The following is a 24,009-nucleotide window of genomic DNA, read 5'->3' as shown; positions in this document are numbered from 1 at the left end:
AATTTCACAATGTCAGATGAAGGGGAAAAAAATCGATTTTCTGAGAAATCAACGAAGCTCTATTACTTCCCAGCATCTTTTTAACCTTTGAACCAAGCTGAAGCGCCGCGATAATTTATAAGACAGTAAAAATCATATTATTCGAGTTTCAAATGACATATTCTGCTCGGTTTAGGTTAACCATCACCCTTTCGCATTCTTCGGAAAGCAATGACTGTTATTTTCGAACTGTTACTGAAGGGAAAGATTGTAGGTTTCCACAGCCTCGAATCTGTAAAGATTGCAATGACAGGTCGCACACAATCCTCTGCCACTTCTTCCCTATTCCCAGAGTTGCCAGGTCAAATGTAGCTTATTTCCCACGACCGCGGTCCCAAATGTTTTCCAAAACGATTCCAGGTACTCCGTCGAGGCTGTTATTGGATTTTCATCTAAAAATAATCACGCGCCCGAACCACTCTTGCTCTGCAAATTATACTAATTAAAAAGAAAGATTCTAATTAGTGAACCGACGCCAGTACAAACCTTTCCCTCCTTAATTTCTCAAGAAGAAAAAAAAAAGATCGTTCTGTCGTCTTTGTTGGTTTAGCTGGAGAAAAGAATGGTCTAAGAGACAATAATACCCTAGAGAACGTTTTTTTCCCTAAAGAGTTTTCTTTTCACTGGTTAGCTATATTGTGTGTCTTCTTTCATACTCACCTAAGTATCAATAATACTTCCAGAACTGGCACTCTAAACTCTATGCAATTTCTTCATTCGCTCTACTAACAAAATATAGAATTTGCCATTACATGCACAGTATATTACCCGAATGTCATCCTTCTTGATGTTATCTGAATTAATTTTTGCCCTTGTACAGTACTGTTTGTTTAAACATTTCCGAAAGATGTAATATAATTAGACCTATAATTAAATATAATTAGCCGACTCTGTTTTGGTATTATTTTCTACAAGTTTTGCACTATTCGTTCTATTTTTAAAAAAGCAAGTGAGAATAATATCTAATCAATATTGCAATGTTGGAGAAGTGACTGAAAAAAAGTCTCGCACCCTGAACAACACATTTCGCACAATAAAATTGTTCTTTACATTTTACGCACAGCTACGGGCTTGGTTGTGGCAGAGTACATTTTCATTAGTCTGTGCTAATAATTGTAGGATAAAACCTACATTCTGTGTTGTTTTAGGAATGGAAATTCTGTCTCTGCTTTTGACGTCTTAATTTCAATTCATGGTGATGGACAAGGACAATTCACTTACTACGTATTACCCTTGCCGTTGGATATACAAGGCAAACGTGCTGTTGCAATTCACAAAAATATGCAGATATTTTACACGTTGTTACAAATATTCCCTTACCGTACTTTTCATACTATGATTCCGCTTGAATAACTGTGTGGAGGAAATAGTACATAACTGCAGTTCTACGTAAATGTTCTTACGAAGAAACCATCAATTGTGCATTGAGAGTACGTAGTATTTCTCTACAGATTCGTATGCGTGTATATGTATGCAATCTGGATCCACGCATCTCGGATTATGATTGAATGGCAAGCAGACCTCTATAGAAAAGAATTGGACACTGTTTCAAGCCCGTGAGCTTCAACATGTCATGTGCTAACAAGCCGGCTACCAGGGTGAATCTTCACGATTCATGCGTTGTTCCCCCTCGCAGAGATATCAGACAGGTGCAACTTGAATATTTGATAAGTACCATTGCGATTGAGTTCCGAAAACTTGATCCTGGCAGACTACGAATTCGAACCTTCGATCTAAAATTAACAATGCGATGATGACTATGCAGAGCAAATGTTGTTTGTGACTGGAGTTCCATTCTAGAGGGGCAAAAGATCAAACCAGTTTCAAGTGAAATCTTTCAGGTGGCAATCTAAATACGACAATGGTTAGTTTGTGTTTTGCACTGTCCTTTCTCAAGTTTTTTTTTCTTTTGTGAACTTTTATGATCACACAACTTAGTCTGCATTAAATATTTATTGGATAACACACTAAAATTTGACTATTTTCAACTTAATAAAATATGATCAAGTAAGTGTTTAAACAGTGTTCCCAAATGAGCATTTTCAGCGTCATGGATGTCAGGAAGGAGGTGGACTAGTATCCAATCCGACAAGGGCCAGTCTACAATTAAATAAATGTCACGCATGTAATTTCGTTACAACCACAGGTCTTTGCATTAATTATGATAATCACAAATAACACCCTAAGAATCTTATATTTGAATTCAAACTGGGCGGGGGGGATAACATGGTTTCGGAAAAAGACAGTCCAGTTTGGCCCTCCCTGAAAAATATCCTGCGTCCATGTGTTTAGCGAAGTTTATTCAAGAGGTGGTATCAGATTTAGACATCAAAAGTATAAATATGAACTTCAACTTTTATCAATTACATGATTTAAATAATCGTCGTCGTTTTCTTTCAATTCTTGGCAAGCACTGTTAAAGTCAGTGTAATATTTATGCACACCACTCCATGTTCTCATTGTTCGACTTGAAGCCAAAACATGACGAATGCACTATTGTCATAAGTTTTCAACAATGCTTTTTCTTTCTTATCAATTAGGAGAAGTCACCACTTCTATACTTGCTTTAGCTCCTTGATTACAGATTTTCCGACATGATTGATTTGCTTTATTTTACTTCGCTTTTCTGTCGATTTTGGCTAATCACGAGCTGATGGTATGATGAAATTGACCAAGGGACACTCGCAAAGAACATTAATACCCAGGCCGGGATTCGGTCCCGGGACCCTTGGCATCGTAGCACTCGGTCGGCTGTTTTGCGGCATGGAACTGTCTAAAAAAAAAATACTTACTTCCCCTAAATAGGCAATTTCTAGGCTAGATATTTTAATAAAACGAACGATTGTATGGTAACGTTCCACTCAATGGTTGCGGTATGGTTCCATGCCGCATATAGCAAGTCGCACTTCTCAGCATGGCAACACTGAAGAATGAAAGACTTGCGGTGGACACTAGCCACCTGTTTCCGACAACCAATCAGGGCAGACGCGTCTAGCTTTGCAACTTCAGATGCAACGCACCTGCCAGGGGTCGTCAGCACCGACTAGTTTTTCTTTTTGTCCACGACTGGAAATGCGCGAATGGAATGGTCCTGCAATTCATTCTCAAATGACAGATTTTCCAGAGGAATTCGTGAAAAACAGGAAAGGACTTTCTTTGAAGATAACGTAGGTCTTTAACATTCTTCAACGTCACTGTCCATATTAGACCACAGACCACATGTCACTTCGAGAACAATTCATTGATTGACTGAATTGGTTCATTTTACTTCGCCTTTCTGCCACTTTTGGCTAATCGCTAAGATGAGTATGAAATTAATGAAAGGACACGTACAAAGAACACCCATTCTTTAGTCCGGGAATTCGAACCCGGGACGCGTCGTAGTGTGCAGCGCTAACCACTCCACCACCTTACCTAACCAAGGAGATAGGCACACTTACAGAACGAAACAACCAAATGCAACCTTTCATATATTGGTCAAAAAACATATGCCTGCATGTGATTGAATTGGTATGAAACACGCAATAAACAAGATTAACTGGCAATTTCTTTTAAAGAAGGAAAAACTCTGTGTTTTCATTTGTTTTAAACATTAATTTAATCGAGACGTGATAAAGAAAAATATTATTTTCACCAAATATTTTTTTTAAAAATAATAATTAATAGCTCGTGAGCGCCAGCAACTAACGACTACCTACCCCACTCCTACCAGAAGTGGGAGATCATCACGGGGTGACGTGTGGTCAGCACGACGAACCCCCAGTCGTTGTAGGTTTCCACGACCGGGTTACGCATTCGTAGATCCCCAATTTCCCATACACAGGCCTAAATCTCAGAAGAAAATTTGTTACGCTTCCCCCAAGGAGACTCGAACGTGTGCCCCTCCCGTAGCCGGAGCCCAAAGCTTGCGCCTTAGGCTACGGCCAGACGAGCGATATTTACTGCCAGAATTCTGCCGTAAATGTAGCTGAAGAAATGCACCCTTAGGTCGTAAATGGGAGTGGCCAGAAGCAGCAGTAATTGTAGCCAGTTTGGCGCGTCTTCAAGGTCGTGTCGCGAAGGAATGCGCCGGGACCCATTTTTTTCCGCAGTATTTGCCGCGTGAGCGTGGCCACGCGTAGCGATATTTGTAGCTGCCACATTTACTGCGGTAATTTAACTGTCGAACTGTACAACTATGGATTATATTGACAGTGAACATGTAATAATTGAAGTCCAAAAGTATCCCTGTTTGTTTGACACGAATTGTGAGGACTACAAGAACAGAAACATGAAGATGGATGCGTGGATGAAAGTGACAATGGATGTGGTTGGTGAGAAGTGGGGAGATATGACCTCTGAAGAAAGAAACGACATAGGTAAGTACTTGAAACGAATCAAAATGTATTGAAAATACAAAGTACATAGTTATTATTTTTTACACTATTACGTCAATTAGCAGGTTAGGATTTTTTTTTACTACAAACATTGCAATGAACAAGACGAAATGAAATTATATTGATAGTAAATGAAAACATAGTATAATGTATTACTATGCTCATAAGTGGGTTAAACGAAAGTAAATAATTACAGCCAATGCCAATGGTGTGTTCTATGCGGGGGGGGGGGGGGAGCATAGTATAGAAAAAGTTTTGAACATTTTGAGAACAGCTTTACAAGCAATCGTTTTGCCAGGGAAGTGATCCTTGATCAGAACAAAAATAGGTAGTGAAAGCATCTCTCATCCGAACACCACTTTTATTTCCTCTTGTTCCCTGAGCAGGTATACTCTCTAGTGGACATGAAAGTGTTTCCTCAAAGTTGTACCCATCTCTCTTCCTAACAAAATTGTGTAGTACACAGCATGCTTTGATAATACAATCGGCAAACTCCGGACTAACATCAATGGGGCGATGGAACAGCCGCCATTTATTTGCTAATATGCCAAATGCACATTCAACAAATCTTCTTGCTCTGGTAAGTCGATAATTGAATATCTTCTTTTCAGGTGTTAGGTTTTTGTTAGGATATGGCCTCAGCAAAAATGAGCAGAGTGCGAAGGCCTCATCAGCTACAACACATATGGAATTGGATCACCTGCATGTTCACTTGAAAATGTCTTGGGCTCTGGTAAAGATAATGTGTTAGAATAGATTTGTTCCCCCAAATCTGTAGCCTTTAATACATTTGAATCACTTTCTTTTCCATAAGCTCCAACATTTATGTACGTGAAGCAATACTCAGAATCAGCTACTGCCATTAGTACTATGGAGAAAAACTTCTTGTAATTGAAGAACTCGCTCCCACTGTTCCAGGGTTTAATAACCCTGATGTGTTTGCCGTCAATAGCGCCAACACAATGCGGAAAATTAGCTCTGCTTTCGAACTTGTGGCTAATCTGAAGCCAGTCCTCCACAGACGGTTGTTTCATGTATTCAGCATGAAGACCATGCCATATGACCACACAGGTTTCTCTGACAATGTCAGCAATTGTGGCACGACCAATTAGAAAATCGAAATGCAATGTCCGGAAAGAGCATCCAGAACCCAGGTATCTGAAAAAAAGCAGGAAGTGATCTTAAATATAGAATAATTTAATTGTAAAAACAAATGTGTAAGTACCATCTAGTTGATGTCCTGTGATTTAAACTGAGATGAGTATGTTCGTTGTGTTTACAGAGTTGCTTTCAGTTACAATTATGCATAAATTGTTTTCAGACACTCGTGTGGTATATTGTAGCTATAACCATCTCAAAGCTAGTGGCGATTTTATTAGGTTAACGCAATATAAAATACATGTTCAAACTGAAATCCAAATAGCTTTGTTATTGTACTTTCGCCACATGCCAACTGTAGAAACTAGTGATTTGAGAAGCGTTTTCAAAGACATGACTGATCATTTACAGGTTTAATTGTTTATTTAGTTACGTACACAGGAGACGCCACTAGTTTTGAAATGTTTGTACCTTTAAAGTTACATTTGTGACATAGCATTTTGCTTGTAACAATTGTGTGAAAACAGAGTTCGAATTTTCCTCATGAATGTTATGATTAATTTAGGTAAGGAGGTTCAAAAACGTTGGAAAAGCTTGAAAGATGCATTTACAAGATCTGTGAAATCACAAGATGGACGTAGTGGCAGTGGTGCGACTACAAGGAAACCTTACGTTTACCACAAACAAATGTGTTTTCTTCTTCCGACTTTGCAATCTAGGCAGTAAGTACTACCTTATTTAATTACTACACTAAACTGTTGTTGGACATAGATTTTGTTTCACATTCCAGTACATTAATATATAAATTTCAAATCAGCAGTTTGCGTTTGTTTCCTTGAAGCATGGGCGTATATATAGTTCACGTAAGGGGGGGGAGTTAACTTTTGGTATGATTAGGGTTGCTATATTTCATATGTGAAAATCAGAGACGCAGCTGATCTGAAACTTGTTGGAGAGCGGGGGGATGGGGTGGAGGTTCTGGACCTAACAAAGTTGTATGTATGTACAGTCACGGACACTGCTGGGTTGTAACGATCCTATTGAAGAAGCACTGAAGCAAGCCCTCCATGTCTGACCATCATGCGCCGTGTGACTAGACAACCCAACCAACATTGCAATTTTTCGGCTTGTATGCCAGTCACGAGTATACATCTCTGTAAATTGAGCAGTGATGCTAAAGAAAAATACGAGATGAAGATTGTCGGAAGTAATGTCTCGTGTTCACGACATGGAATAATACTCGGTCCACGTTACGTTCCTTTATTTAATGTTGTTTGGGAACGAACCTGATGGACTGGGTTTATATTTTCACTCCTTGCATTACACTGCATTATCGATGATGGGAATGAGTGATGATATGATGAAATTGATGACTGGACACTTATGCCCCGCCTGTCTCTTGATCTGTTCTTCTGTATTATGCTTTTGTAACATGAATGTTTTTCTTTTCAATATTGTTCTGCAGGACGTCCGGAAACATGGATCAAACTGATGACCAAATTGACCACAGAACAGAGGAAGAACTCTCGCAGACCAATACCAGCAATGCCACCTCTTCGACGGAACACTTTAAAGCTGTACCTGCCAAACGAAAGAGGAGATCTGGAGATTCATTTGAGAGGGAATTGTTGGACGTTCTTGGAAAAAACTGGCCAGACCCACATGAAAATGATCCTGACAAAATGTTTCTATTATCATTGCTACCAACTGTGAAAACACTACATCCTTCAGATAAATTAGAATTTCAGATAAAGGTCATGCAGTTGCTCAAGTCTTACGATGATGCTGCTGAACGCAGGGGTTCATTTCAAGCAGTTTCCCCTACAAATTTGCTTCCCCAAACTTCATGCACATCATCATCATCATCCAGAACTACCGTTGAATCAGATGTTGAATCAGAGTCAGTGTTATCTTTCTTTGATTTGTAGAGAACATTTTATCTTGTTATGTTCTAGTTTTATCAATGTCTGTGTAGTATGTATTACCTTTTTACTTTCAGTAATATTAAACGAAACTTACCGTAATGTAACTGCGAGTTTCTCTTCCACACTTATGCAGTCCCTCATAACTGTACCTTCTCTTTCCAGGCTACCACTCACAGTTGCAAGTAGCAGTTCAAAGGAGCTTGTAGACATTCTATAATATTCAAAAACTTATCTGGATAGTCTTTCAGTTTCCTATGAAGAAGCACAAACTTTCCTTTGTACGATCTTTCACTAATAATAGGATGAATCCACCACTGTCTCTTACGCTTTTGCCGACGACGACGAATCGGAAGCAAGCACAGAGCTGCTTTCGACTGGCAATTCATTGTTACATGCCACTATGAATGGAGCAATTTCTTTCAGCAAACTCAAGACACGTTTTGAACACAATGCTTTTCGTAGTAAATGTCGCTCGTCTGGCCGGGGCAGAAATTTTGTTGCTATATTTAACGCAGAGTAGAGCGACATTTACAGCTACCGTGTGACCACCCACTTGCGATAATTGTAGTTGCGACATTTACGGCAAAATTCTGGCAGTAAATATCGCTCGTAGCCTTAGACCGCACGGCCACGGTGCGGGACTTTTTGTTGTAATACACTGAGAAAATATTCAGTTTTGCTATATATATTTAATTTCTCTACCTACGAAACATTATACTTGTAACAAAATACATCGAAATTATCAATAAACTGAATTAAAAATACAGAAAATAAAGGTTTTACTTGAAAAATTTGAAACAAACAAATCTAGAAAAAAAATAGAAGAGATGAAAGCGTTTCAAAATTTAAAAATGTAGTGTGTTATAAAATTTCGATATACTCATGCAATCATCTGTCGTATAAAAACTCACGATATCAACTAGGACAATTCACATAACAGTTCAGACGCTTCCAGAACTTAACACAGTTCAAGATTCCCAAACATCACATAATGACGTCATTCTTGTAAATTAAGCCATTTTCCTGTCCCTCCTCTTCCCAGCGCACATAATCTTAATGGACCAATAAGAATGAAGAATGAAACAGCATAATGGCACATTTTCAAATAAAACTCAATGAACACAAGATTAGACAATTACAGAGGAAGAATGGTACAATTTCACCACGAAGCACACCGTAAAAACGAAAAAGCGCCAAATAGAAAGTAATAAACATAATGAAAAGAGGAAACACACATAAAAAAGCGACAAACGTCTAAAAAAACACCGAAAGAAAGAGTTTTGCAGTTAGGATATCTGAAAGGGAAACACTCGCTCAAAAGAAACCACGATGAACGTGTTGAAAATGAAGAAGCAAAGCAAATACAATGCCTGGAAAAGTTTTATGGAATCTTGTTTAACAAGCAACTCTTACATTTAGAACCTCTATTCACGATGGTGTTGATTTTGTCCAGACAACTACCTGGAAAGTCAGCGTAAGAATACCGCCAGGGTGCGAAATCATTCGAGACTTGTGTGAGAGAAAGATCTTAAATCTACACATGCGCGCGCACAGATATATATGTATAATTACTGTGACATTCATATTTATAATGTTATTAAAAAGAAAATAAATTGCTAAATATTTTTTTAAAAATACATTATTAAATAAACAGAAATGACAATTTGTTATTCTTATTTATATCAGATATTTATAAAGTTGCAAACTAATACCTTTCCTAACTGGATAAAGATATCAATAAATTACAAAATGGTTGAAATGGTTTTATTATGTAACAGTGTAAATAATTATAGTATAGTTTTTTTTATTTCTATCAACATAAAGCAATTAGATTTCATGCTTATATTTGTTGTATTGCATTCTTGTTTTACCTTTATTGTGCATATATATTGTGTTTTCAGTATTATCCTTAGTAGAGTATATTTGAAATCAAAACTAATTGCTGATCTTCTGTTGTTATAACAAAAACAAGAAACGTTTTCAGCAATGCTTTTATCAAACGAGTTGTCATTCGGCCCTCTTTTCCATTTCAATTTTTGAACACCTTCTTGTGATCTATTTGCCACTTCAAAAACATTATCCTGATATTAAATTACAATCTCCTCTCTTATACATACAATCGAAGATATTCATCCGTATACACTGCTGCCCCCTTCCCCCTGGTCTTGCGCAATACGCCAATATCATCGGTGTACGCATTCTGGAAGTGTTGCCGAGGCATTTTTTTCTTTTCATTAAACCTCGGCAACATCATGATGTAGCAGAAATAATACAATCCACGGATGAATAGATGGCAGCAGGGAGCACATTCGACCTTCTTTTTTTCATTCCCGCGAGAGCTTCCACCGATCAATGTTGCAAACTACTATCTCGAACTACCACTACTCTCAAATAATAACCCTACAATCACCATCACGTCCCAAAAAATGTATCACAAGAACCAATCATTTTTACATGATGAGGATGAGTGATGATATGATGAATGAACAGTTACAAAGACCAGGCCAGGATTCGAATCCAGGACTCCTGGCGTCGTAGCGGGCTGAGCTAAGCACTCCGCTACGGAGATCGGCTCTCGACTAACAAGGCGTCACGCAGGCTTCTAATAATGCCTTTGGCCACCAAAATAAACTCCAGTATCTTCGATACATCAACAATAAGGTTTCAACAAATCTTTAAAACGCCCCTACATTCTCTGCCGTTTTAATCAAACCCCTAGACGTAGTGACATATCCATACTGTTGGCAACATTGCAACACCGTGAACGCGCCTGGTACATTCCAAAACAATGTAAAAGAGTTTTCTGATACGAACAGTATGGTTTCACCAAAAATTAAAAACTTCCCTATATATTTTACCTTTTTAAGAAAATCCCTGAACGTAGAGATACATCCATACCGCTGGCAACACTGCCAAAACCGTGAAAGCGCCTAGGAAGTATGCTCTCCCGTAACGCCGCAGCAACTGGGCCTCGTGCCGATTAATAACAGAGTCCAAAACGGATCGTTACCAAACCGAAAAACTTTCACCGCTGGGGTTCCCAGGGTAATTCTCGCGCCACTTTCCTTCCCTTGACCCCCCCGCGACCTCCGACCTTCATCGAGTGACCTCCGAGGCTTAAGACGTCAGGGGGAGTCGGGAAAATTGGTTCCCACGGTCAAATCTTCGGATCATCTTCGCACGAGTCCGGTGGGACCGTGCCACAGGCGGGAGGGAGATTAATAAATAAATCTTCGCTTTTTGACGCAACACCGATCGGAAGCTGATGGGCATAATCGAAACGTTATATTATAATCGATTATTACACCAAGACAAGAAGGTCGCAACAAGGTGGACCCAACTGCCTATGTGAGAAATATTTCGTTGATTTATTTATTTATTTTATTATGCTTCACTTTTCTTTCAGTTGCAACGACCCAAGTTTTGTCGTAGCAAAAGACTTATTAGTTCTGTTTATGTTCATTTAACCAAATGTTATTCGTTCATTGTAAAACACGGCCTGTATGGTCAAAGTAGATTTCTAGTGTCATCACTCGTATAGGAGGGCCTGTATGGTCATATGATAATTTTCTGTGCGAGGTTGGCAACTCCGCAAAATTAAGTGAGTTGGTAACGATGGGAAAAGTTAGAGATTTCTTTCTTCCTTGGGGTGAAGTGATAAAACAAAGGAAAGATGATATGAATGTAAGTTTAAAGTTTGTGTTATTACAAGTCCTTTTGTGATAATATTGTCAATATTTTATGGCTTATAATCTGTTGGAAATAGCAGAGCTGGAATTTAATTATTTTTTTAAAAAAGACTGGCCTCTGTAAGGTTTGTGGAAACTAAGTATCTTCGTGGAAGTGTATTTTAAACGTATGGAGTCATGTGTGTTGTTAACTAGTTGCTAGAGTTGACGAGCTGTATCTCTGCGGGTGACCTTGACTAATTCGCGCAGATACATGTCCGTAGATGCTACCTACTCGCCGTTGAGTGGTCGACAGCTCTTACAAAGTTAGAGGAGAATGATACCCATTGGCTAAGGCAGAGGTTGCTCCTTCCTTTGCTACTGCGCAGCCAGTCGTGGTCAAGGTTCACCCGCAAAGATACAACTCTTTCACTCTAGTAAAGCTATTGCTGTTAATAATTGTTAATTATGCGATATTAAGACTATTAATTAAACCCAACAAGCCCTGGGTATAGAAGAGTGCTCATACTCCTAGCCGGGGACGTAGCACACTTTTGGCTAATCTCGAAGATGATGAGTGGTGAAATGATGAAATTGATTATGGGACAGTCACAAATAACACCCATCTGGATTCTAACCCGGAACCCCTGGTTTCGTTGCATGCTGTGCTAACCACTCCGTCATGGATGCCGTTTAAACCAAATCTAAATGCACTGTGGTATAAGGAGGTCGCCACCAGGTAGACCCAACAATCTACGAAAGAAATTTTCTTTTATTTTAGCGTCGGTTTCTGTCACTTTTAGTTAACTGCGACGACGAGAAATAGTGGTGGATGATTAGATGATACTGACACAAGGAACACCCATGCCGAGGCCGGAACTCGACCACAGAACCGGCAAAAGGATGTTGTTTTTTTTAATAAAACTTTAGGTGGAGACATGAAGAGACAGGATGAAAGAAATACAAAAAACAGAGGGAGAAAGAAACAGAGGCAATAGAAAAAGAGAAAGGAGAGAAGAAAGAGCAAAGAGGAAAGAAGAACGAGATAGAGAAACAGAAGAAAAAGAAAGGAGAGGAACGGAGAAAAAGTAAGAGAAGAAAAGAAGGGCAGGGGAAATTGAAGAGGTACAGAGAAAAAGAGAGAAGAAAGGAAGAGTAGTGACAATTTCTCAACGGCTGTGCATTGCACGCGCAGATTACCTGGAAATACTTCAACCTCAAGGTAGGCAGAGGAAAGAATAACCACAGGTTAACGATAAACTTGAAAAGAATAACCGCATAACGAATAGGCGCGCGAGTAAAGTTCAGCTAAAATATACAGGGAAAAAGTAACAACAAATAGGGAGCTGAAATCCAGTTGAGGAATAAGTGAGGAAGCAAAAATCTAGTACGCTACAAAAATAAACGAGCAATCCAAATTCAATGCAGGAATATGTGAGAATCGAAAATCCCGTACAGGAACAAACTGGGAACCAGGAATCCGGTACAGGAACAAGCGGACAAAGCGAGGAATACCGTACAGGAAGAAACAGTGAATCCGGACCCCGATAAGCCGCACTTCACTTAATCCGGACAGGCAGAAAAAAAAAAGCAGAATGGAAGGTTTTAAATGTGGCCAGAAGTCAACAAGAGAACTTCCCAAAGAAAAGGAAGTCAACTACTGATGAAATTCTGTTTCCCGCAGACTTTGTACTGTACTGTATAGTGTATATAGACCTATGCCCTTTAAATACACCATAATAAACGTGTTTTGTTGCTATAAACAGAGTTTCAATGCACTTTCTACTGTTCTTTTAAGTTATTTCAGTTAATCCGGACTTTCGTTAAACCGGTCAACTTATCCCCCCATTAGTCCGGATTAACACGGTTTTACTGTAACGGCAAAATATATGGTACAAGAATAAGCACAGTGAAATAAAAACGCCGACCGGAGCAACCCGAAGCGCAAACACTTTCAATAAGAATAGGCCTAACGATTAATAAGGAATCGATCATCCAAGGATGGACTGTGTTCCCATTATAAAGTAAACGCCTGACTAACATCTTGAAACACACATTTATGCCTCGCATGTAGGTTGTTCGAGAAGCTTCAACTAATCCACAGTTGCCAGGCCCAACTGAGTCCACGTGGTATGTACTCTTTTGTTTTTTAAAAGGTCTGTATTGCTGCTACAACCATTTTCGTCTTCTTCTTCTAAGAGAACCAAACCCAAAACCACCACAGATTATTTACCACCCCAAAAAAGTTACCAGCCAATGGGAATGCTTGAAAAGGTTGTAGCAGCAATCACTACCTTATCGCATAGACACTTTCCGAGCAATGCAAGGTACTCACCCGTATAGCAGCGCCGCTCCCGCGATGCCCCCTCCACACTGAGCGGTGACGAACATAATCGCCCTCAGAGGGGATATGTTGCGAGTGGTAGCCATCGCAACCGTCACTGCGGGATTCATGTGGGCTCCTGGAACGATAGAGGAGAACATATACAATGCAATATTACCCTAGAAACGAGCCCTGTATAATATACACACCTCATGTTACCCATAACAGATGGAAATACTGTATTGAGTGGCTTGTATGTAGGAACCTTGACAAGGACGCCCGCAGAGAAAGGGGACTTGCCTCCCCTGAGATATCAAGAAAACCTCCACGTAATTCGAGCTTGAAAACATGGATGAGGGGCGTCATGGAGGACCGCAGATTAAATCGTCTCTGATATCTGTGCATCGTAAAAAAAAGTACAAAAATGCAAAGAACTGTTCATCAACAAAGTGACATATGTTTATGGAAAGGAAGCAAGTCCAATCCAGTTTCCATAAATACTGGACTAGAGTCCACACTTGATGACAACGCCAAGATATTTTCAATTCAATTAATTTCATTTCAATTTTATGATTAAAAAAAAGTTATAACTGAAGGATCTCTAATTCTTGTATCCCTAATATTAATATCCCTAATTTCGGAATAGCTAATCCTTGTATCGCTAATTTTAGTATCCCTAATTTTATCTTCACAATTTTAGTATCCTTAATTGCATCTCTAAGTCAATATTCCTAATTCTTGTATCCCTAAAATGAGTAACCTTCATTTTCTAGAAAATTAGGTACTAGCTGGGGATGCTTTGTCTAGTTTGCGGAAAGGTATTTTGTATTTATTTTATTGCTCATCTCGTGTGCGAACCATAGGCTGTGCGCGCTACATCTATTCGTATTACACAACTATGATTTTCCTTACAGACTACATTTTCCATTACATTCCGTATAGTTCTTAAATAGCAGTTCTGGTTGTTTTAACTGTTCTCACTTAAACTAACACTTATTCCTCTTATTTTTCCTGTCTCTTTTCTCCCTAACTGTTTGTAAATATACCCCCACTTTTTCCAATAGTTCCATATTCCCTTGCACTACAATTGATTCGAACACTCTTTCCAAGCTAATGTTGCGTAGCTTCTCCTCCTGCAGAACGCGCGTGTCCTGACATAAGAATAAATGTTCTGGCCCATTATCACCATTGCATAATACGCATTTATATCTCCCTTCCTCATTTTTCACTGTATTGTGTCTCCATCCCCCAGCCTCATCCATGCCAACCCCTTTCTTGCCACCATGCTCACCTTCTTGATGTACGCTACTTGAGGAAACGTGGAGAGATTCCCATGCAAATTACCCTAGTGGAGGACGTTTCATGAGAATTATCTTAACTGAAGGGATAGCATACCCCCAGTTTCAGCACTGCTGCCCCCTTTATTAAAATCTTGCGGGCAACCTTGATCCTTGAGGTTCAATTCTATATAATTTTATTACAATTGAGTCGCTCAGAATAATAACGGCAAATCCCAACCGACCTCGAATTTTGAGATATAAGTATGACGGTATACTGCTGCCACCTACGTTTCATATGCTGAAGTATCAAAATAATTGGGATATGCCAAAACTCTCATATTTCACCTTTAAAATTCGTCCGTAAGGAAAATGAAAATATTATCAGTGGAAAAATGACATATCCCAACTGTGTGTGCTTTTGTTTATGTCCGCTACGAGTGCGGTGGCGTTGTAGACAATATGGCAACGTCCGTGACTGAGTGTATTGTTATGCACGAATCTCCGCAAAAAGCTAAAAAACGAGTCAAAAACTCAACTGAATGGGTAATAATAATAATAAACAAACGGAAGTTATGCAGAAACAGTGGCAAGTCATATAAAAAAAAAAAACTAACTGTGGTTCCAGAAAAAATACTTCAACCATTAGAGAAGTGCTGTAACATTCCTGATTTAACTTGCGTGTTTCAACGTTTGTCTGGCGATGTGAAGGACAGTGTTTTTCAAGTTCTATGGCCTTGGTGATTGTAATAAGTAGAACACCTATTTGTTTCATTTAATCGAGAAAAATAAACCTCGAAAGGCATACAAAAAGGACAAAATAATCACAGACGAAAATACACGCAAGTTTACCTATAAGTATCATGTTACGGTGAAGAATGAAGCTATTGAGAAGAAGAAAAGGAAGATGCAGTGTGTGTATTGCCCCAACCAATGGTGTGATGTCATTGAAGCAGCAAGAGTAAAAAATCCTTTCACTATTAATAAAATGAACAGGGTAGATTTTGTTGGTATTCAAAATGGTATTAGTTCAAACTTTGTCACCAGAAAAAAATATGTTGATGGTGGTCCTCTGCTTTTATGTAAGGTTACTTCCATTATTGTGGGACATGATAATCCTGATATTGTAAAATTTAGTTTATCTTATTCTGACATTGGCGTGCATCAAACAGTTAATTTTAGGAAACGAGGTAAAACTTTAGATGTTTCGTTGTTTAAGTTACAGCAGACGTACAATGAAGAGAGAAAAATTACGAATGCTAAATACAATGACCTGATGAAACTATTGAAATATATACCACCCGTCTATCATCATTTTTATAAAAATCTTGTTCATGATGGTGTTGATGTTGAATAATGTGAAAGTCAGGGAATGGAGTTGGATTAATACAACATGTTAAATAAAGGTAAACTCAATAAATAAGTTTTATCCAATTTTTTCACTTGTGTATATTTTTTTCCTAGTAAACACCACAAAATCTGTCAAACTATTAACCACAATGGTTCAAGAATTTGCAGATAAACTTGAAAAAACATATTTAAAAGAACCTAAAAAAACACGTCATAATGCTAAAAATATCCTGAGTTTTGAAATTAAACAGAATGTCATTTTTTACAAAATGAAATTTGGTTGGGATCTGCCGTTATTTTTCTGAGCGCCTCACTTGTCCAAGCATCGAAGCGCACTGAAACTTTTGTAGGGAAATGAGTTGCCAACAGTGTAAAGGTGTAAAGACTGGCTGGAGGATAAGGATCGTAACCGACGCCAACCCAAACAAAGGGGCGAGATTGTCTTCTACAATTAGCTATTCTCCGTCAACTCGTATCCTTTCTACAGCTTGGCAATTAGACGTATCATGTCGAAAGGCTGAGCGTGCAATTAAACACTCCTTTTCCCACGCGTGTGTGAAGAGAGGTGGAGCCACCTGATCTCCCCCTTCGGTGGGTCCTAAAAGAAACCGTCGAGAGCTTTGTGAAGTCCAAATGGTGTACAGTTTCATGTAAGGTATTTCTTATTCAGAATTACATTATCTTAATGTTTTCATTGTAGGGAGGAGAATGCACCCAACCGCACTTTCTCGTAGTAACTGTAGTCTTTGATTGATAGATTTTTCTTACTTAGCGTCGCTTTTCTGCTACATTTGGCCAACCATATGATGAAGAGACACTCACAAAGAATACCCATTCCCAAGCTGGGATTCGAACCCGGGATATCTGTGTTAAGCACTACGCCACGAGGCTCTGACGTCAACCAAATCAAGCAATCAATCAATAACAGTGTAACAAAATACAAGCATAAAAATAAGTACGAGTGCAACTAAAGGTGGAGGTGGAAACGCTGAAATGACACGAACAAATCTAATGACTAACGAACGCTGTTCCAATTATAAAAATAACGGAACAGAACCATGCCCTTTACAGCACATACATGGAATGAATCCCATGGAATAGAAGTGTATTATGTCTATGCATTGGTGATGATAATTTGTTAATTCAGTAATGCCTATTTGTAGAAAGAATTTACAAGTATTATGTAATCTATATGCCGCAACTGTGATGCTCTCATTCTAACGTTTTGTAAAATTAATCAGAGAAGTTTTCACTTTCACTAAGAATAATTAAAGGAAGTAGGTGAAAATTGTACTTAAAACAATCGAATTATGTCAGTCGAACTACATCTTGGACAGATATGCTGTATAAAGAAGTAAACATTGTGACCATACTAACATAGGAGTAACTTGGCGGGGACAAGGGGGCACAAGTTATTTAGCAATAATCCTTAACCCTATTTTTATGGGTTTTTTTCTCTCAAACTTTTCGGGTCAGCCCCCACCAAAGTTAAGCTCTAATTTGATACTACCTCCCCAAATAATTACACTACATGCCTACTAAGTGAAGCCAGTGTACCTAAGAAGCAAAAATCTCAAACATAATACAAATTTCAAACTTTGGACAACATTTCCTTACCTGTTTCATTCGAGAACTTTCTTTAGAACACTATAACGAAAGACAATAGAATTTTAATGTACAATGGAGGAACGTGAAGATACGGAACTCAAGCATGCGATTTCTGCTACCGAAATGAGAGATTGAACTTGCGCAGTCCGTCAGCACGAAGCAGAAGTGTTTGACCCGCAATAAAGCTGTTTTGTTGTATATCAGGAGGCACTTCGGAAGGTGTTTGAACTTTGTTAAAGCGAGGAAATGGCAAAACAGTGTAAAGTTATGCATTGATGAGTTTTATTAAATCATTATCCATGGCCAGTTGCGTACTACTTTTATGAAGAAGGAAGATTATCAAACGGTTATGATCTGGATCGTGAGGGCTTAAGTGCAGTGATGCCAGTGCGCCAAGCTCCAGTGGACGAGTCTAAATCCGAAAGGGAAAGTAGAAGCTTTTGCGACACTGCGTTGGGGGTTTCAGATCTTGTGTGGCTTGTTTGCTCATTAACCCTCGCTCTTTACTGCGTAGACGTAGAAACAGTGATGTGCCGTAGATATAAGTTTAGGTCTACATGCATTGTCTACGCGTAGATTACATTGGGTTGTAGTTTACATAGACTACATAGGCAATCTAAAGTGCATTAAAATTAATTTTCAAGGGTTTCATGAAAGGAAAATGACATTTTCAACTTGATTGGTTCCTAACGAAATTAAAAGAATCCTGCTTACAACAAAATTTCTCTTCTCTTCTATCATCAACTATCGAAGATAACTAGTATGCGAAAAGGAACAACAGATGGCAGTCGTGAGGCAAAATTAGTCTTTCTTCCATAAAACACAAGAATATTTTCTATGTTAGGTTTTATCCTAGGTGAGAAATTGTTCGAATTTGAAATAAAGAGTATGAAAAGTTCTCCTCACACATCAGCAACTGATATGCAGTATAATTTTATTTTAATTCCACGGCGCCCTTTGCTAAGTTATCACCTTTCGCCATGTTGTTTACATAGATTACGTAATCTACGTGTAGAATGTAGACTATTGTTGTTTACGCGTGGACGCACATCATTGCGTAGAAGTGATTGTTTCTTATAACCCCCCCCCCCCCACTTAATTTTGTCCGCTTTATTTTATTTCCGTGTATGTGCCGTTTACGAGTCATAATTCGTTTTCTACATTTTCTGGATTTTCATGATTGGGTGGGTTTCAAACCTGTTATTCTGTCGATTTTACTGCGAATTTCGTGTATATATCGCTTGCGTTGAAATTAATTTCGATTTTGACCTTATCTAGCCTAATGAATGAATGAATGAAATGAAAATTTTGGGTGCGTCACCACTTAGGGTACTTGTACCCGTCACATTATATACGAGGCTCAGCCCCTTACCATAACTAAAAGTAATACATGTCTGTAAGTACCAACAACTCCTTACTCATGTTAAGGCCAGGAGGAACAGTTTCAGTGAGCGGAAACACCCAAAACAGCTCCTCCCACACCGACTGGAGAAAAAGAGAGGTCTGTGTGCTGGATGGTTGTAGCATTACGCTTATGGGAGTATCTTTACGCACTTGTTTTCTTGGAAATAGCAAACTTCAGATGGCGTAGAAAAACACATGAACGGAAAGAGGACACGGTGAAGATTTCAGTTGACTGAGGAAAAGTCGAAACTCATTTGAATAGCCGTAACTTGAAGCTGAAGTTGTTTCGGTTTCTTTTCCCCTTCATAAGGAATGCATGGGATTCTGAAAATATTTGTTTATCATATTTTCCAAACATCGTGTCTAGCTGAATAGTCAACTTGAGAAACCTCTTCCACCTGTAACATGGGGATAAATTCATACTCTCGTATAATCGGGGGTACAGAGGATTACACTGGCTGTAGATACAGGCGCCAGAGGCTAGTTTGCCTGCAAAATTGAAGTTACTGGAAGTGAGGTTGACTTTTGGGAGCCTCTACACCCTTGAGCGGGCTTAAGACAATTTCATAGGGGCTAGAGCAGCCCCCCGTGATGCTGCCTCTAGGGTCCCATCCAAACCTGACGGGACTCCCATCTGGAATGACAGGAACATGGCATTTATTCCTTACGTCACTGATCTGCTGATTGCATTCTGATGTTCAGTCTAATCACTGCATTCCGACGAAATAAAAAATTTACGACGGATTTGAATGAGCTTTCGCTGTAGCCAGAAACCGGCAGCCGCTTTTTATGTTGGTTTTGCCTTATGAAGATTCAAATGAACGAGTGGATGATGCAAGAATGGAGTGATAAGTCATCAAAATTCAGGAAAGCGCTCGCTCCTTCCACAACTCACCTGCTGCCCGACTGGTTCGTCTGCCTCGTAATCAAGAGATCCCGAATTTAGTCATGCCGCTGGGTGTAATTCAGGTTGGGGAGAGGGTGATTCTTGTGGGGTTGATAACACTGGCATGGAAAGGAAATCTGTAATCATTTAGCATACCACTGCAGTATTTACGGCAATGAGACGTCAAGATATGCCATGCCAACCAAAATGATGCACAGTGTGCTGTGGTGTTTTGAATGCTAAATTCAGACGTGGAACGTGCGTGACTCTTCTTGTGCTCCAATTACAATTCTGAATCTAGTTGAATTTATCCTGTGCTTCGAACGAAAATTCAGTGGCGGATGACAAGAAAAGTGGGGGAGGAAGGGATTGCTTTATACTGTTACCACAGAAGTCATTTGTACCTTTCCAGCTGGAATTTTTACTTTAATTACTTTGAGGCACAAGCCCCGCGGTGCTCCAGGTTGACCTCCGTGGCGTAGTGTTCGAATCCTGGTCAAGAAAACAAAGTTTGTGTTTGTGTCTTGAATGAAAAATCTTCTAGTTTATGTCTGTTACAAGCAGTGTTGTTAAAGGTCCACGAATTTTAAATAACTTCAATTCCGGTCCTAAAGAGAAAATCAGCAAGCGTTAATGGGTTCTGGACCGTAAAGAACCTTTTTTATCTATAAAGTATTTCAATTCGGTCCAGGAACCTTTTCTTCCGGATGATTTTAAATGTGCTCCAGGAATCTTTTTTACAGATCAGTTTAAATAGGGTTAAAGTTTCGTATTGAAATGAATCAATACGCAACTTTGACCGAAATTAAATTGTGCGAGAAAAAAAGGTTACCGTCCTGCAGCGGAACGCAATAGAACACAAAGAATTTATTAGTTTCTGTACCTTTAACAACCCTGGTTACAAGCACAAACATTTTTTGATGTAACATTGCAGGAAAACACAGGCTCCCTTCATCGCACTTTTACTTGTAGTTTGATCAATGTTATAGTTAACAAAAATGGAACAAATTGCAGACTTCCTCGGGAGTGGCGTACCCAAGGGGGGTTGGTGGGGGTCATAACGCACCCTTTGGTTCAGTATTCCTTAAAAAAGAACGCCAAAGGCATGGAAAGATGGCAAAGAGTTAATAAAAAAAAGTATGCGTACCCTCCCCCCTCCATTAGAAGTTTTCGTAAAATGGAAAATATTCTACCATTAAAACATAACAGTACACCTGTTAATTTACAAAACGGGGCGCAAACGATTTTAATTTAAATTTCAATAGAGATGATTAAAAATTGAAGTTGCATTCACTATAAACATTATGTTGTAAACTTAATCATTGAAATACATAAATAAGTTTAAGAATGTAGTGCCTGTCAATGTTTTAAAAACGGTCATGGCAATTTTTAAGGTAGTTAGGTGGTAGCGGATATTGACGGTCATTTCTGCCGATTTTTGGCTAATCGCGAAGATGGGGTGAGTAATTATATGATGAAATTGATGAAGGGACACTCACAAACACCCATGCCCCCCCCCCCCCCCCCCGCGAACTCTGGAGACAGTCATTTCCATGAAAAGCGTACGGCTGCTAGGTAGGAAAAAATACTTCCAGTAAAATCTGCTTTTGTTAGCTTTGGGGATTACTCCCAGATAGCACAGTAAGATTGCTTGAATCAAGCCAGCGCGTGTCTACATTGCAGCAACCTTAACGTGACAAGCCAAATGTCAGCTTCATTCAAGCGTACCATATCCAACTGCTATCTAGGACTAAGTCTGTATGGAAATACGATCTGTATCGAAATACATGTTTCTTTGGATATATGACCCACGCAAATCTTGAAAAACCACCCTGCGGCCCATTCACATCAGAAAGTCTGACGCCGCCACCAGGCTCGGATCTACGGGGAGGGCGATAGCCCCTCCCAACTGCCAGGTCTTTGATATTATTATGGCTAATATTTTTGTGAAGACTCAAATTTTCTGTCTTTTATCACCAAATTTAACTCGCTCGAGAATATTTTTTAAAGTTTGATGTAAGTCTACTTTGCGCTCATGACAGACTAATCGAAACTGGACCTACAGTTTAAATTTGGATCAGAATCACTGTGCAATATGCCTCAAAAGGGGATCGAACCATAGATCCCTTCGCCATAGGCGTGCGCACGTGGGGGGGGGGGGGGCAATCGCCCTCCCTAATCATGAACGTTCGCAGATTTTTTTCACGGACGGAGAAAAATGTATTTTTGATGGGGCATATTACCCCGATAATAGTGTCGCCTCCCTCAAAACCCACTTGAATTTGAAATTACAGCATTCCTGCATCCCCATTATAATAATTAATGCAAATTACTATGACTGAAATCAAATTATACGTGTGAAATACAAGCTTTTTAGGTTGACATTCGCTTTCTAAGAGGGAGGTGTGGCCATCCTTGCCCCCCCCCTTACAGGCGTCCATGCCCCTGTATTATTATACTTTCACCTAGAAATTTAGTGTAGAGGAATCTTATCGCCGTTATTAAATGATATTATACTCTTAAAGAAAATTAAGTATTTTCAAGCCGATGAAAGTTCAAAGCAACTACCGGGAAAGGGAGTGTAGGAGCGCGACCACAGGGGGCAGAGGGGCCTTGCCCCCCAACCCTGGAAAGAAATCAATTCTATGGGGGGGCAAGGGGGAATTAAAAGAAAGCAAGACTAGTAGAGTCTAGGAGGAGAAGGACAAGAGGATACTCAAAATGGTATTAGTTTTCACGCCTTTCTTGCATTATTTTCTCTAGAAGGCCAAGAGCACCTGCAAAGGGGGGGGGGGGGCGGGTCACAGAGGGGCAATTGAAATTTTATCGGGAGTTGGCCCTGTGCACCAAACGATCTAAATGAAAAAAAATGCAAAGAAGAATGCCATGGCGCCACATGAAATTTTTTGCGGCATATTAAATCAATATTGTTTTCAGTTTGCAAAAAATTGCGCCCAATTTTTTTTTCATCGCTTCGCTCGCAATTTAGCTCTTTCCTGTAATCCATTGTAAATTACCAGAGACAGAACGAAAACAGTGAAAAATGAGGGTTTTTTCCCCGAGTGAACTCCGCGCATGTGTAACATTTGGATCCGCCTGTGGCCGCCACTAGGTCACATATGTCAATTTCGGGAAGAACAGAACGTTCCTAATTTTAAACTTGAAGTTTTTAAAAGTCAATTTCATGACGTTGAAGGATAAAGGGGTTGCAAGGCGTTTCCATCTCCAAAGAAGTGATGCTGTAAGCATATTTTCTTCCATTGCCTCCGTGACGTGGCTTTTCCCATGGGAACCAAATCCGTGGGGAATGCCTCCGCCCTGCACCACACCCAATGGAGGCACACGGGAACTCCTCTGTAGGAACAGCGTGGACGACCAATTCCCACTGCCAAGCACCAACCGCATTCCCACTGGCCGGCCAAAAGAGCGGAATCGCCGGCATGTAGCGACTGATCGCTGCCCCCCCCCCCCCCCTTGCACCAATTCCTCGGCTTCTTACGGGAGTTCCCACAGAGGCCGTGTCGTTTGCGTGTGCACGACTTTCACTGCATTAAGAGGCGCCATAATCAGCTATTGCACACGAAGATCATACCGGGGGCGGAGGGGGTGAGAGGGGGAGGGTGAAGAACGAGAATTCCGAGAAAAGTGAAACATTGATTTGCTATATCTTACTTCGCTTTTTGAGCCACTTTTTTCGCTAATTTGCGAAGATGGGTATGAGTGATGATATGATGAAATTGATAAATGGACAATCACAAACATCCATGCCCAGGACAGGACTCGAACCCGGGACCCCTGGCGTTGTAACGCGATGTGCTAACCACTCCGCCACGGGGGCCAGCGGTACAAAAGTGAAAGAAACAAAGATATATGTGCTGACTTTGAGCGAAAGGTGGGAAATAACTTTGTAGTATTCACTTTTCCAGAAGCCGACCCTTGTGACGGAGTGATTAGCACAGCGCGCTACGACGACGCCCAAGGTGCAGGGTTCGAATCCCGGCCTAGACATGAGTGTTCTTTGCGAGTGCCTCTTCATCATATCATCGTTGCGATTA

At 39.8% G+C, this 24,009-nt stretch overlaps 1 protein-coding gene across 1 annotated transcript in view; it reads right to left on the bottom strand.

Moving 5' to 3' along the window:
• Positions 1 to 24,009, bottom strand: part of bib (MIP channel family protein big brain) — a 193,834-nt gene that overhangs the window by 148,392 nt on the left and 21,433 nt on the right. Inside the window, exon 2 of the mRNA XM_083110020.1 lies at positions 13,442 to 13,568. Within this exon, the coding sequence (XP_082966146.1) occupies positions 13,442 to 13,568 (127 nt within the window). The remainder of the gene's footprint in view (positions 1 to 13,441; positions 13,569 to 24,009) is intronic.

Source organism: Lepisma saccharinum, chromosome 23 (genome assembly GCF_977018435.1).
Source record: "Lepisma saccharinum chromosome 23, izLepSacc3.1, whole genome shotgun sequence".
Taxonomy (NCBI): domain Eukaryota; kingdom Metazoa; phylum Arthropoda; class Insecta; order Zygentoma; family Lepismatidae; genus Lepisma; species Lepisma saccharinum.
The sequence above is the reverse complement of the archived record's forward strand: the minus strand, read 5'-3'. Positions and strand labels throughout refer to the sequence as shown.